The 15,427-nt window shown below is 50.0% G+C and overlaps 1 protein-coding gene and 1 long non-coding RNA gene across 2 annotated transcripts; one reads left to right on the top strand and one right to left on the bottom strand.

The window, feature by feature from the left end:
• Nucleotides 1–2,761: 2,761 nt before the first annotated feature.
• On the bottom strand, nt 2,762–6,260 carry LOC140002462 (uncharacterized). Its single transcript, XR_011809121.1, has 3 exons — nt 5,258–6,260; nt 5,135–5,177; nt 2,762–4,871 (listed from the first exon to the last, which is right to left on the bottom strand). It is a non-coding gene; the product is annotated as an uncharacterized lncRNA (long non-coding RNA).
• Nucleotides 6,261–6,413: 153 nt separating this feature from the next.
• Nucleotides 6,414–14,862, top strand: TAB1 (TGF-beta activated kinase 1 (MAP3K7) binding protein 1). The gene is made up of 11 exons (XM_005028302.6): nt 6,414–6,570; nt 7,016–7,152; nt 7,324–7,477; nt 8,110–8,196; nt 8,688–8,826; nt 9,326–9,439; nt 11,844–11,955; nt 12,058–12,202; nt 12,595–12,817; nt 13,122–13,278; nt 14,171–14,862. Exons 1-11 carry the CDS (start codon nt 6,451–6,453, stop codon nt 14,376–14,378), a joined length of 1,596 nt encoding a protein of 531 aa, XP_005028359.2. The 5' UTR covers nt 6,414–6,450; the 3' UTR covers nt 14,379–14,862.
• Nucleotides 14,863–15,427: the final 565 nt, after the last annotated feature.

Genomic DNA, 15,427 nt, shown 5'->3' with positions numbered 1-15,427 from the left:
GGAACCAACGAAGCCTGTAGACATGCAAGGAGGGCCTGGGCAAACGTCCTGTGCTCCGTGGCTGCGAGCGAAAGCAATACTGTACATAGGAGGGGTATTTTTCAGAGGGAAGCCCCTCGGGCTTCTTTTATTTTCTGTGGGATCAGCCTAATATTTAGGCTTGGGAGGGGGTTACTTTATTGAGAGAGATTCGTTATGACTGTGGCTGTGGGGGGGAGCTCCCTCCAGTCCATCTCTCCTAAGGGGGGAGTGGAATGAGAGAATAACGAGGTGGAGGAGGAGAAAAACTCGTTGTACTCACCCAGACTCATCCATGTCACCCTTCATGCTTTCATTTTGGGTGTTTGGGGGAAGCCAAGGGGGAGAGGAGGCGGCGGCTATAAATAATCAACCCTCGGCATAAAAATACGTTGTCCGTTCTGGAAGGAATCGCCCATTACCTGTCCCATCTCATCAGGGAGGGGGCGAGGGACCAGGTGCATGAGGTACAGGCCATATGTCGGGGCGGTCTACCTGGGGACCTGTTTTAGGGCATAGCATGGCCCTACCCCCATCAGAGCTACATAGATGGCTAAACATCATGCGGGGGTGACTCACGAGACAGCTTTCCTTTATCGTCTTTGGCTCGCCTCCCTTGTAACCATCTGATGGCCTCCAGTGGGTTTGAGGTGGGACAAGCCTCCCCCTCAAAATGCAACTTCCAGTGGCATGCGGCCATCTCTGGAGATGGCCCTACCCAAGGGGTTGTTTATCTTATCTTAGGCGCTCCTGATAAGGTGCTTCCTGTTTCTGGTGATGGTAGGCAAGGCCCGGGCAGCTGGCTGGAACATGGCCCTTTTAGCTCCTCAACTTTGGTGAGATCAGTCCCACTCTGGGGATTAGGAGATCAGAGGGAAGGCTACATAAGCAAAATGGTAAGAAGGCTTTCTTGCCGCCATGCCATTTGTCTGGATTACGGAGGATTACGGATCCCCTGCTGGGCGCAACGGCCCATTGATGTCTTATCTTACAAAGCCTCCAAGTAAGGGACTTCCATGAAAGCAGGGGCTGTGACGGGCAAAGGAATGAGGAACCTTTGCCCCACCTCTACCTGTGGCTTCAACCTCTGGACATGTCCCCATGCCCCGTTCTCCCCTGTCCCCAGCACCCAGTCCATCACCTCATTGCACCCCCTTCCCCTCCGCGTTATTCCTGGCAGTTCCCTCAGGGGAGGAGGGCATTTGTGTCCCCACAGCCTCGCGAGCACTTGGGAGGCCCCGGGAAGGCAGCGTAGCGGGATGGCCTCCACAGGAGGCTCGGCTCTGGTCCCCAGAGCGAGTGCGAGGCAAGGAGCCCAGCGAGGCCACCTCGCGCCGTGAGTCCAAACCATCCATCCAAACAACTCCCCGTGGCACCCGTAACGCCACCTGGGCTGCCCTGCCCCTTCCCCTGACACATTACTGCCTGTGTATAGTATATATATTATATATATATATTTCAAAGGATGTATAATATAAAGCTATACATATATACGTATATACGATGACTCGCGGATGGCCTGCTGCATACAGGATCCCCTGAGTGGTCTTGTCTAAGCCCGAGTGTCCCTTCACCCCTCCTCCCCGCGCCCCTGTCCGTCCTCAAACCCCACTACAGCGACCCCCGCCACCTCGGCACCTGTGTTTACAATGTCCTATATATTTGTGGTTAACAAAGTGAAGGTGGTAACTACTGGTGTCTCAATAAAGTTACGACATTCAAAATAACCAAACTATGTGAAAAATTGGTCTGGGTGTTCTTTGTGGAGGAAGGGCTTTTCCAACAGTTGCTTGTTTTGCTTGGCGTGTTTCAAATCACACCCACCAAGTGTCTCTTACCTACTCAGCAGGAAAAGATGAGCAGGAGCTTGAAGTACCGCATTAGAATGGGAGACTTATTCTGAAAGGGGTAGAAGGTGTGTATGGAGGACATGCAGAAATATAGTATGAACACCAATGTTTTCACACCAAGGGAAGCAGATCTTTTAAATCTTTTTATTATTTTGATGTGTCTTTACTTGTATTCAGCTGTGTGTGACCATTGCTTGGGTGCCCAGCGCAGTACACATTTTCAAAACATAAATACTGGGAAACAAGAGCTCTCAAGACACTGCTGACTGGGTTTCAGTAATAGATAGCCCAGCCTTAAAAAAGGATCTCATTTCAACTCACTCTGTGATAAAAATAAAATTCAAAATGCTACCCTGTGATAATATTCAGATAAAGCTTCCTTCTCATCACTCGAGTACTGGGGTATGTAACGTGCCTGCTATTGTGCAGCTAGAGGACAGTAAGCAGAGACACACGATGGTAAACTGGCTGGACCCAGTCCTCCAAACTGGCTCCCTTGGGTACAGCTGAGCACACACACACTGTAGCTTCACATAAGAGTACACCCAAAAGCGCTGATGTACCCACCTGTCCCTTGATTAACCTTTCTTTGGAAAAAGATCTTCCTACAGCCCTAGCTTTTGGGGTGGAAGTGTTTCAGAGATGTCTTAGCAACGGGAGGAGTTAAGAACTGCTGAGACCAAATTGTCAGAAACAAGCATTTACAATGAGTAAGACTTCAGCATTATGAGTTTGTTTGTTTCTTCTAATCATCTGAAATCTGTTTAATTGCTTTCTGGTATTTCAAGCTCTTATGAGTCACGTTTTGAAGCTTCTCCCTGCAGGCATGACATCTACAAACACAATTCTACTATAAAGGTTTTTTTTTTTTAAAGTTCACATAATCCCAGAACTCCGGGAGATGAGGCTTTATTTAGCACATCATAGAAGTCAGAAAAATCATATGCCTCAGCACAAATGAAACAACCTCATTCCCCTCCCTCAAAACTCCAGCTGGTCTACAGCTCTGTACAAAATCTCTCTTGCAGTGGTATTTGTCTCATTCTCTTGGGGGGGATAAACATTCCCTCTCCATCTCCCTTTGTCCTCGCAGTAGCTTTCCAGCTCTCTGGCAGGTGCTAGGGGAAGGAATTGCTCCCTCCTCTCTGTCTCCAGCTCTCCTTCCTTTCATCATGCTCGTTCTCTCTGTTGCTCTATCTCTATTTCTTGGCCTTTTCAGCCTGCCTGGAAATAGCAGCCTACAAATGAGGCAGGAGCATTAGGGCATCTGTGCCCGTGGGAAGCATCGGGCTGCAGTTGGTAGAGGTAGGTGGGGTGAGCTCAGGGTGGAGCTTGCAATGCCACCCCCTCCACCATCCTTTTCTGTCCATGGTAGGTGCTGAGCAAGTGTAGCAATCTGGCTCTGTCACAGACCCTTCTTTTCTTCCACATCACCTGCTGCAAGCCTTGCCAAAAATCATGACTTTCCTCTCCAGCCCCAGCCTCCATTATTAGCAAAACAAGGCAGAAAAAAAAAAAAAAATCTCCCTAAATGTATCTCGCTTGCGATCAGTAGAGAAAAAATAACTGATGTGAGGGTTTCTGCTGGCGATCCTGTAATTGCCTCCCATTGTGTAGGATGTCTGAATGTCTACTGCAGCACCATGCTGGGGCTGCCCTGTGCTCCCTGCTCCTCGGGGCAGGGTGTTCAATAACATTCTTCATCTTTTATCCTCCAGCCCGGCAGAGTGACCATGCTTCTCCTTTTTCTGCAGAGAAAACATTTGCAAAAACAGGAAGGCAGTCGTACAGCTTGGCACCAGAAATACCGAGTATATAAAACCTGGCACTGGGACCAGAGAATAACGAGAAGCAATAAATACAAAGAGAGAGAGGGAGAGAGGAATGAGGAATACAGGAGTTTAACACGGAGAGGGAGCTGAAGATTTGGTAGTCATTGAATCAGACAATTCATTTACTGGTGCATGGATGAGTTCAGTGACTGATATCCTGCATTCCTGGGGAGATTTTTGCTGTATGAGAATACAGCATGGTATATAGCTGAATGTCTGGGAGGATTTACTGAAGGTAGGGAGCATAAATAAAACAAAGAACAAATAAGCTCTATCAATACAGCAACAGAAGCTCTGTTGGTGCAGTATTCCATCTAGCACGTACTGCTTAAAGATGCTGGTCTCTGCAAGCAGGTATTCATAAAGCAGGAAATGAGCTTCAGTAGCACTTTCCTTTGGAAGATTGCAAAAGGATGGACAAACATGCATTTAGCATTGTAAGCAGCCTTGCTTGGCAAATCAAACTATTCACTTTTTGCAGACTAAGTAGTTAAGTGCCTTGCTCAACCTTAGGGCAGAAGCTCAGTGACAGAGCCACAGGAATATCCTGAAGCTGGCACAAGTATTTTCACCAACAGAAAATGTTTTGCACCAGGTCAGTTTTCCAGCCCAAACGAGGAAGAAAAAAAAAAAAAGAATGATAAAAAAATGGAATGACAGTGATCAGTGGCTATGAGAGCTGAAGTCAGACATTTAAACTAGGAACAGGGCATACAACTACAGAGAGGTGACTAGTCATTGTACAAACAAGGAAAATAGCAGCTTTTCTATCTCACGCCTTTAGGAGAGTTGTTTTACTCATTGAAATCATATTCTACCCTATCACAGACACACGCAGACTCCACTCTTGTTAGTCTCAGAAAGACTTGCGGACATAAGATACAAATGACTCCTAAAACCCCCAGTCCTGCAATGCAATACACGCTGGCAGTCTCTGAGCACGTCCAAAGCCTTGCTGATTTCAGTGGTGTTCTGTGCAAGGACAGGGTCTGCCTGTGCTCATCAAGGTGCATGACTGCAACCTTGAATGTCATTAAATAAGCATAAGCTTTTGCTGCAATGCTGAAAAAGTGACATAGTGTTTTAAAGCAGATAAACTTGCCTGTTGCTTCTCAGCAGCACATACAATGCTGTTCTAGGCAGATTTCTGCAGCACCGGGAATTCTTGGTCCTGGTAAGAAAAACAGATCTTCATTAGCACTAAATCCATCCATCCTACTTTTAATTTTAATGCAGACTCGAGCTCCATTACTAAAATTATTTGTACCCACTCACAGCTTTACCCACAGGAATACTTCAAATGACATTGGTGAAACCAAGCTTATGCATAAAGCTAAACATGTGAAAATTTGTGTGTAGACTGAGATTTTAAATTTAGCATTTTCTTCTATCTTTCACGAATATAGCCTTTAAAAAGTAATTCTGCCTCCGTACCTAAGTCTGCTTGAATGGCTGAATATCTGTGAGTCTTTTCAGCCTGGAGGGAAGGGAAAGGATCTGAAATCTTTGTATATTTGGAAGAAAGAGATGTAACAAAACAATAGACAAAGGATTTACAGGAAAGGGAGCTGGAATCCTCTGGCAGGATCCCCTGCAGCAAAACCCATCGTTCCATAGAATGAGGTTAATTAACTGGCAATTATTTCTGAAGTGCATCTGAATCTAATATATTTGCCACAAAGATGTCATTAAAAGAGTATCAAGTGACTGCTGGAAGTCAAGACTACTTAACACTCATGCCCTCACCACAACTGTGCTGTACGTGACTGCAACTTCAAGTCTCTCGTGCTGGAGCTCCTTCAGCTTGGGTTCACCCAAAGAAATGTGCTCTGTGCCCAGCACCCTGGCGCTGCAGCCTGTCTACCTGTCATCACGCACTTCAGGTCACGCCAGTCACACACCTGGAGGGCTCTTCCACTGACTTGTAATCATAGAATCATAGAAACATAAGGTTGGAAAGGACCTACAAGGTCTTCTAGTCCAACCGTCCGATTACCAACACTACCCACTACCCTACTAAATCGTATCTCATAGCGCCTTGTCCAGGCCCTTCTTAGACACTGTGAGGGACGGTGACTCCACCACTTCCCTGGGCAAAAATAATATAGACTTTTCTTCCTTATAAAATCGTATAAATCATACAAATGCCTCTGCCAGGATGGTAGCTCTTTACAGGCTGTAGAGTTCTAGCAATGGGAATTTCACTCATCAACCACTTGGAAGACAAACACCCCATACGCATCGCCCTTTGATTCCTGTGACCTCCTCCCACTCCAGCAGAGCTGGTTAAGTGGGAACTGCCCCTCCTGGCAGAGTTCACCTCAGCCTCAAAAACACAAAGATATATTCTAAAGAGTGAATAAAAGAAGTTGTTTTTGCACGTCTTGTGGGCAGGCAGGCTGGCAGGGCTGCGCAGGAGAGCTGAGGGCAGCCGGTCCCATAGCAGTTGCCCCTACCAAGAACTCCCCAGGTGTTTTTCTTAAGATCGGACCCCAGCAGTTACTCTATGTCAGCAGAACAATGTGCTGCCTGCTCCTGGCACTTTGGGCCAGCTTTTTGATGACCAGAAGGCGCAGAGAGCACGGAGCGGGCTCTGTTCAGCACTGCCAACTACCAGAACAAGAACCAGCGGGCACAACCCGGAGCACAGCAGGCTCCCTTCCACCCCCAGGAACCACTATTTACCGCGTGGGGTGACAGAACTCTACCACAGCCCGCCCAACCACCTCCCCCTGCCCGGAGCCCCGCGCATGGCGGCCTCCCCTCAGCGCCCTCCCCCCGCCACTAGGCGGAGGCCGGGCCGGGGCCGTGGGGAAGGAGGAGGCCGCTGCTGCAAGATGGCGGCGCAGAGGAGGAGCCTGCTGCAGAGTGTGAGTGGCGCCTTCCCCCCTCCCCGCTCCCCGCTCCCGCACTCCCCCAGGTGTGTGCGAGGGGAGACCCGCTCCTCCTGCCCTCCCGGCCCCTCAGCTCCTCAGGGGGGAAGCCCGAAGGGCCGGGGGATGCCGGTGGCGGCGGAGAGGTGCGAGCCCCCCGCCCGCCGCGCTGCCCCCGGTGCCGGCTGGGGGAGGCCCTGTTGGGCTCGCAGCTCGGCTTCCTGACCAGCTCGGGGGGCGGCTGGAGGTGGTAGCCCTGCCTGAGGGGTCCCCCTGTCCCGGGGGAGCGCTGGCAGCCGCGGGGGTCCCCATCCAGGGCAGGACCCGGCTGCGGCTCTCGGTTTGGGTTTCTGGCTAGCAAGGGGATGGGGGTGGTCTCGTAGCCCATCTCCAGCCTGCTTGGGGTTTACGGGGTCTAATTTTTGGTCTTCCTGCCCCCCAGGAGCAGCAGCCCAGCTGGACAGACGACTTGCCGTCCTGCCATCTCTCCGGGGTGGGCTCAGCCCCAAACCGCTCCTACAGCGCAGACGGCAAAGGGACGGAGGGGCACCCCTTGGAGGATAACTGGTTAAAATTCAGGTGAGCGGGTTGTGCCTCGGTCACGGAGCTCTGCAGGCGCAAGGGCAGGTAAACGTGGTGTTCAGCTCCTCACAGGGGACGTGGAGAACGCAGGAGGTTCCTGTAGATACTCCTCACGTCTGTCTTTGTATCACAGCCATCTATAACTATATTTGCTCCTGTCTCTGATAGGAGTGAGAACAACTGCTACCTCTACGGTGTCTTCAATGGCTACGATGGCAACCGAGTCACCAACTTTGTGGGTCAGAGGCTCTCTGCCGAGCTGCTGCTGGGCCAGCTTCACGCAGATCACAGCGATGCTGACGTGCGTCGAGTTCTGCTGCAGGTAAAGCAGCTTTGGCTGGGAACAGCTCCTGCTCCTCACACTACCCACCTCCTGTTTTTGCCACCAGGGGAGCAGCATCTGGTTTCTGAGGGGCTTGGAAACATCTGCCAATGGTTGTGATTGTACTCATCCTGCGAGCAGCTGTAGTGCTTTGTTTCACTCCCACCTCATACCCATCTGTCCCCAGCGCTGTCAGCACACTGCTGACAGCTCTCCAGGAAGCTGCAGCCAGTCTTCACTGGACATGTAGGAACAAGTCAGCCTGTGAAAGAGATGACAACGAGTGAAAAGGAGAAGTTAATGCGTGGGGAGATGGATTTGCGAGCGCACTTTCTTGAGTGATAGATAAGTTTTTACAATCAACATACAAAATCAGATAGGTCTCTGACATTGCTGCGATTGTAATTTGTGTGTTTTTGTCTCCTGTTTTGAGTAGTAACAGATTGTTTTTACAAGCTGTTAAGTAGCTGCACTAAAATAATTGCATTTTAATATGATACTGTGATCTTGAATGTCTGTACGTACAGCGATCAACCACTTTTATGAACTGGTCTTAGAAAGGTGAGGATGGGTAGGCTCAGAGGTCTGTAGGTGCTGGACAAGTGCTCAGTTTCTCTTATGGCCTTTTTCAGGCTTTTGATGTGGTAGAAAGAAGCTTCCTGGAGTCCATCGATGATGCTTTGGCAGAGAAGGCCAGCCTGCAGTCCCAGCTACCAGAGGTAATGTGGCTTTAAGGACAAAGATTTCTGGAGGTCCTGCTTTCCAGGCTGTTGGATGGGACATTAGTCAGTCTGGTCCGAGGGCAGCTGTAATTGAAAATTGCATCCCTGTAGTTCTCTTCTGGGAGCTTGTGGGAAGTGCAGCAAGTGTCTTGGTCCATGTCCCAGAGTTCCCAATGTTCTTACTGGTACTACATAAACTCACCATTGGGTTTCTTAGTAAAGAACTAAACATGTTGTGGAAGGGTGTTCAGCCCACAAGGTGTGGCTCTTCCAGGGACACAGACGTGATGTGGGTGAGAGGCAAGGCCTCCAATTTGCATGGCACCTTGGGCAGATGTGAATTCTGGTCTTCAGGTGAACTGGATTGTCATTTCCAGAACCTTATCAGACCCACAGGATGTTAGGATTAAGCAAATAATTGTATGTCTTACATAGTTCCAGTGTTGTGGACTGTGTATTTAAGCCTCCCCCATAATCTTGGGTTCCAGGGTGTTCCTCACCACCAGCTGCCTCCTCAGTACCAGAAGATTGTGGAGAGATTGAAGGTTGTAGAGCAGGAGATCTCTGGAGGAGCCATGGCGATCGTGGCTGTTGTTCTCAACAACAAGCTCTATATCGCCAACGTTGGTGAGTTGTTCTTTGTATTTCAGCATTTGTGCTTAGCATCTCAGTCGAGGCGTTTCTGAGGATGGCTGCAGCTCTAGGAAGTGAAAGAAATCAGAACGTTGGGGACAGTTTCTTTGGTCTGTGGCCAACGAGCAATATGCTTGCTACTTGTAGGCCCGACTGAAATCAATCTGGGTGATCATCTCTGCAGATAATGACAGATGCAATGCGTGAATCCAAAGAAGAATGGGGAAAAATGGGTTGAGAGGCGGTAGTGCAGGTTCACTGAGGAGTGGAGAGCTTGATTGTGAGGTGCTGGCTCAGGCCTAAGCGAAGAGCTGCCCAACAGGCCTAGCATGCTGCGGGCAAGGCTACTTTTAGAAGATCATGAAGAGAGAGTACATGAGCTTTTCTCTTCTTTTCTGTCCTTATTCCCCTCTCCTTTTCCTTTCCCGTTTGGATATGTTCTCCCTCTTAACGCAGAGCTATCTGGTGCCTCATCTCGCTACTCCCGCTGCAGGTACCAACCGGGCACTGTTGTGTAAGTCCACGGTGGATGGGCTGCAGGTGACTCAGCTCAACGTGGACCATACGACAGAGAACGAGGATGAGCTCTTTCGCTTCTCCCAGCTGGGTGAGTGCTTAATTTTCATCTCCTTATCTGAGAACATCTTGTGCCTCAGTTTATCTGGGGCACCAGGAATGACTCAAGCCACTGGAAACAATAACAGACCACAAAAAGAAGCTCCCTGTGGGCTGTGGTTTCAAATTACCAGTTCAGTGCCTTTTTCTGCATGTCTAGCCACAGTGAGGCTACAGTGTGAGTAAGTTCAGCTTGCTGAACCTACAGAAAACTATCTTTTTTCTTTTTTTTTCCCCTTCTTTGTTCAGTTTGAGATATAGTTTCATGTCTGGCTGCCAAACTGACATTGATTTGCCCTCCAGCTGTGCGATTACTAGAGTCAATAAGGAAGGCAGGAGCAGAAGCACACAGCCAGAGGGCAGAAGCAGGATGGACAGTAGGTGACTGCCCCTCTGGAGGCAAACCACAGTTCTGCTGGTTAGGTTCTGCGCGATGCCACACCCTCAGGATGGTGTGTTCCAATCCGCCTTTGTACAAGCTGCTACTGCAAAAAGAGCAGGTAGACTTCAGACAGAGTCAGACCAAACACTGACATTTACTGCTCTCACATCAGTTAACTATTGAACTCTGTCTAACACTGACATCTTGCTTCGGGCAATTTCCCTTTTCCTTTACAATCTTTGGTGTGTTTTCTTTCTTTGTCTAGAACTAGCCCAGACCACTTGTGTGACTGTTAGCACCAGACTCTTCTTGTTGAGCTACTTTTGCTCTGTGCCGTTGCTTAGGTAGATCGAGCTTGGCATTCTTCATTAGGCTCACCTGGTAGCTATATTCTTACCTGGTGAGGCTGTCAGTGCTGTAGGTTTTTGCTGATAGCTCTTGTTTCACTCCATTTCTCTTTATTTTTTTTTTGCCTTACTCATACTCCTGCAGTAGTGGCATGTGCTATGAAACAAAGGACTGAATACAGGAATCTAGGGAAAGAGAGCCTTCGACTGCCTTTCTACTGCCAGAAACGCTCTAGGGAGTTTAGCTGCAGTCCACAGTGGAACAGGAATCTGCTGGGTACACTGACCTTAATCTGGCACAGCAGTGGCTCTCCAACTGGAAGTCCCAACAGAAGGGAGAGCTTGTAGAAAAAGTCAATGTACGCAGGTTTTTGGGGGCCCGGTGGTGACTGTTGTGGGGCTAAGCTGAAGCACAGGGATAAATTCTATCCCCCAAACTTTTTATCGTGATGGTGCTTGTGTTGCACCTGTCCTGGGGAAAGAGAGAGAGAGGCCTTATGCCTGTGTGGCTCTTCACCCAGCACATTGCAGCTCGCTCAGTGCTCCGGGAGAGTCGCTGTGGTTTGGACACAACCTCTCTGGCGTGCTTGGAGCTTCCCTGTGTTTGTGTCTGTCGATAGCTCGTATCCCCCTGCCAGGAGCTGGCAAATGAGCCAGGCCATGTTGATGAGTCAGCTTCGGTCTGCAGCAGATGGCAGAGTTGTGTCTTACTGCTGGGGTAGGTGTGGAGCCATCTGCGCGGTGAGGCTCGGTTTGACTCAGAGGGAGGGTTTCAGTTGGACCCTTGCCCTCACCTTGTACTGAGGACAGTCATCCCTAGATATAAATCTCAAAATAACATTTTCTGCCTGTTAGCTCCAGGTATAGCCAGGAAGGGGGAATTGCCAGGACAGACCAGGTAAGTGGCTCGTCTGCTCTGAGTCCTGCCTCACGTAGCAGCTGTCCCCAGATGGTGCCTGTTGGGACTTTCTATGAGTTGTGATTCCTTCATAGTCCCCAACAGACATGAGTTACACAACAAAGCAGAGGTAGATCCCCTTAAACTTATTTAAATTAAGTGCATGCTTACAGATTATCCTTGTTTTAGGAGTAGCTACCGCCAATCTGAGCACTTGACCAAATTGAGTCCTTTTTGCAGACAGTTCTCCGTTTCTTCTTCTCCACGTTAACATATTAGTGAATTTGTAAGACGGAATTTAGGAACGGGGATCAATAACAGGGTGGAAGAAAAAAAAGAATCCTTCGCATATGTGTTCCCCCTTCCTGCTTTCCTCCTCCCATCGTGCAGGCCAGAGCTGACAGGCGCAGATGTTCCACGGCCATTTCAGCAAATGCCTGTGCGCTCAGGCCAGCTGCTGCTGGTGGCTTCGGACCAGGCCGTGGGCTGTGTCTCACTGCCAGCCACTGCTTTTAGTGTGAGGGCTGGGCTGTGTGCATTTCTCTCCTCTCTTGTTCCCAGATTACAGCTAATGAGAAGGTGTCCCGTGGAACAGAGCAACCTGCTCTTCATCTCCTTCCTGTAGGGAAGAAGTATCCTTTGGCACCTTGCTTCATCTTACCGTTCTCTTTAGCTGTGGATCTTCCTTTTCTCCTTCCTGACAGTGTGACCACGGGGAGTCCTGCAAGTTTCCCAAACTTTATTTTTATTTTTTTTTTTAATCTGGCAGGTTTGGATGCAGGGAAAATAAAACAAGTGGGAACGATTCGCGGGCAGGAAAGCACTCGGCGCATCGGAGATTACAAAGTCAAATATGGCTACACTGATATTGAACTGCTCAGGTCAGAAAAACTCCCTTTGTGGTTTTAGCCCCTCTCCTTCATGACCCTCTGTTCTTACCTACTGTGGCAAGAGCGATTGTTAAAAGCACGGTCTCTTTGCAGTGCTGCTAAATCTAAGCCCATCATAGCAGAGCCTGAAATCCACGGAGGGCACTCGCTGGATGGGGTGACTGGCTTCTTGGTGCTTATGTCTGAGGGGCTCTACAAAGCTCTGGAGGCAGCTCACGGGCCTGGGCAGGCCAACCAGGTGAGTGTGCCCTCACAGGAAACGTTCCCTCAGCTCTTGATTTACTGCAGGGGGGTCAGCTGCTCTCGCACAGGCCGTCCTCCGCATCTGTGCTGTGAGTGCTGCCCGGGCTGGGTGCCTGTGCCCTGTGCCTCCCCATTCCAACCCGTAATGATGGGAGAGCTGCTTTGCCAAGCCAGTTCTTCCAGGCAGCTTCCTGCCCCTTTAGGAGGAGCCCTTTAGAGGGAGTGGGATGATTCTAGGCACATCCCAGCAAGTGAGACTGGCAAGGACCATAGCTGGATAAGTTGCCATAAAAACTCTTCGATCACTTGGCTGGATAAGGTTTCCTGCAGCATCTCCTAAACATCCTTCTGGTTGTTTTTTTTTCTTTTTCCCCTTTCTCTGCTCAGGAAATTGCAGCCATGATAGCCACAGAGTTTGCCAAGCAGACGTCGCTGGATGCTGTGGCCCAAGCAGTGGTGGACCGCGTCAAGAGGATCCACTGCGACACTTTTGCCAGCGGCGGGGAGCGGTCCAAGTTCTGTCCCCGGCACGAGGACATGACCCTGCTCGTCAGGAACTTCGGGTACCCCTTGGGTGAGATGAGCCAGCCCACGCTAACACCAACACAAGGTATGCTGCAGAGGGAAGGGAACAACAGAGGGTGGAAGATAAATCCTCCTGATTGATCTGGCATTGGGAGAGGAGGTGCTCAGTCTAGAGGGATTTGTTTGTTAAAGGTATTATTGGCTTCTGAGGCCTGGAGTCTGTAACAATTTGCATCTTAGCATCTCAGAAAGGCGGTTTGATATAAATTCTTCCCTTGTATTTTTGGCCCTTCCTTTGACCTTTTTATTTATTTATTTTTTGACTCTGTGCACCCTCAGTCACTGATGTCTCACCTGCATTTATAATTTTCTCTTTTCTCCCTTCTCAGGAGGCCGTGTCTACCCAGTCTCCGTGCCATATTCCAGCTCCCAAAGCACAAGCAAGACAAGCGTCACGCTGTCCCTTGTCATGCCTTCCCAAGGCCAGATGGTCAACGGTGCCCACAGCAGCTCCACTCTGGATGAAGCCACCCCCACCCTCACCAAGTAAATATCCTGCGCTGTGCGTGGAGGGAGAATGGGTGCCCTTCGTTTTCAATAAGGAAGGGCGGGGGTGCAGGAGAGGTGGTGCTGCACAAGCTGGCTTCCTCGCAGGTGGAGGCCAGGGTAGAAAAAAGGATAAAGGTTAGACCTGGATTCTGTTTGGATCTGCTTTGCAGGATCGTACTCGTGGCTCTGGTTTGAGTTCAGCATTTTGGTACAGGGTGGAGTGTGTACAAACAGAAAAGTGAAGAACCTCGATGCTTATTGTGTTTGGGTAGCTCCAAAAACAACGAGGCTGACACACCAGGGCTGCTTTGCTGTAACACAGGTCGTGCAAGAATAGCTTTGCTGCTGCCAGACTCTTCCCGTAAAGCTTGATTTGTATGGGTATGAGGAGGCCAGCAGAGTGCATGCTTCCCTTTTCCTTCTCCCTTTTCCTTCTCCCTTTTCCTTCTCCCTTTTCCTTCTCCCTTTTCCTTCTCCCTTTTCCTTCTCCCTTTTCCTTCTCCCTTTTCCTTCTCCCTTTTCCTTCTCCCTTTTCCTTCTCCCTTTTCCTTCTCCCTTTTCCTTCTCCCTTTTCCTTCTCCCTTTTCCTTCTCCCTTTTCCTTCTCCCTTTTCCTTCTCCCTTTTCCTTCTCCCTTTTCCTTCTCCCTTTTCCTGTTGTACTTAAGGTTGTCCAGCTAGAGGTGAGGCAGGTTTTTGTGGCATTCACCAGTTCCACACCCTTCTCAACATACCCAGTACTGTGACAGAGCAGGAGGGCTGCAACTTCTTTTACCTGTATGCAAAGGACAGCTTAATCTGTGGAGAACCAACACTTGTTCTGGTGCCTTTCGGGTGCAAAATTGCAGACGTGGGGCAAAATAAAGATGCCTGTGTTCTCTCTCCCCACAGCCAAAGCCCCACTGTGACTCTCCAGTCTACCAACACCCACACGCAGAGCAGCAGCTCCAGCTCGGATGGGGGTCTCTTCCGCTCCCGCCCCACGCACTCGCTGCAGCCCGATGAGGACGGGCGCGTGGAGCCCTACGTGGACTTTGCAGAGTTTTACCGCCTTTGGAACATGGACCATGGCGAGCAGGGAGCGCTGACGGTGTCCTAACGGGGAAATGTGCCTCCTCCCTCCCACCACCCGGCGCTCGGCTGCGTGAGCAGAGGCTGAGGCAGGGATGAGAGCGCTGCAGTTGAGAGCTGGGTGCTGCCCAGAGTTAACTCCTGCCCGGGACGTGCTGGGCAGCGTGTGCTGCGCTCTCGACACACGTCTTGCCTGCGCCCTGCACCTCGTCCCGGCCGACCTCTGTCCCTTGGAAGCCCTGTGAATAAGAGATAGGGTCTTGAATGCAACCCTCGCTGCAGGTTTTTTTTTTTTTACAAATAAAGTTGCAGAGAGGGCTCCCTTCTGGATAATGCAAGAGTAGGGGCCTGTACGAAGGCTGCGTGTGCGCGTGTGTAGGTGTACGGGCGTGTGCCTGCGTGTGTGCGTGCTGTCATAATGTTTCCACAACTCCATTCATAATGCTGTGATTCCAGTGTTCAACTCCATAGAAGATACCTCTATTTTGCAGAATAAATAACTTATAGCTACACTCCTTGGCACCCGTGTGGCTTGCTCTCTTCCTTACATCACCCGCGTGTGGGTGTGACAGCTCTTCCTGGTGAAACCCTCTATTCCTCCAGCCCACGGGGTTGCAGCTTGCAGCGAGCGAGCTTCTGTCGTGAAAGTGGCCTGAGCCCGTGTAGATGACTTTGAAGCGTAAGGACTTTGTCCCATGCTTCCTTACAGAGCTTTGGTGCTGGAGATAAAATATAAATTAGTGGTTTTGGACATCTCTTCCCTTAATGGACTTCCATGAGGTTGGAGAGGGCAGGAGAGTTTGACGCATTTTTCTTCAGCAGCTTCTGCTCCTGTCCCACAGCAAGCTTCGTGTTGAGTGACCCGAAAGCCGTTGCTACGTCACAACGTGGTTGCCTTGCAGATGAGTTCATCCTCATGTTGCAGCAGAGGTGAGCAGCCAGGAGAGGTCTTCTGCTGAACTGCTTGCTCCGCATCAAGTCAGGGGAGACCTGGAGGAGCTGGCAGAGCTTTCGGCATCGCAGTGATCTTCCCCTTTCAGTTCAGGCTTCTGACGGCAGGCGGCAAGCGTGCCTCTT

The sequence above is a fragment of the Anas platyrhynchos genome, chromosome 1, assembly GCF_047663525.1.
Source record: "Anas platyrhynchos isolate ZD024472 breed Pekin duck chromosome 1, IASCAAS_PekinDuck_T2T, whole genome shotgun sequence".
NCBI lineage: Eukaryota > Metazoa > Chordata > Aves > Anseriformes > Anatidae > Anas > Anas platyrhynchos.
Note: the sequence above shows the minus strand (reverse complement) of the source record. Positions and strands in the feature narration are given on the sequence as shown.

Excerpts from the sequence above, each read along its gene's own strand:
- TAB1 (XM_005028302.6), top strand. The coding sequence starts at position 6,451 with ATGGCGGCCTCCCCTCAGCGCCCTCCCCCCGCCACTAGGCGGAGGCCG. Across the intron at positions 8,197-8,687 it reads TGCAGTCCCAGCTACCAGAG|GGTGTTCCTCACCACCAGCT; the intron begins GTAATGTGGCTT and ends CTTGGGTTCCAG. Across the intron at positions 13,279-14,170 it reads GCCACCCCCACCCTCACCAA|CCAAAGCCCCACTGTGACTC; the intron begins GTAAATATCCTG and ends CTCTCCCCACAG.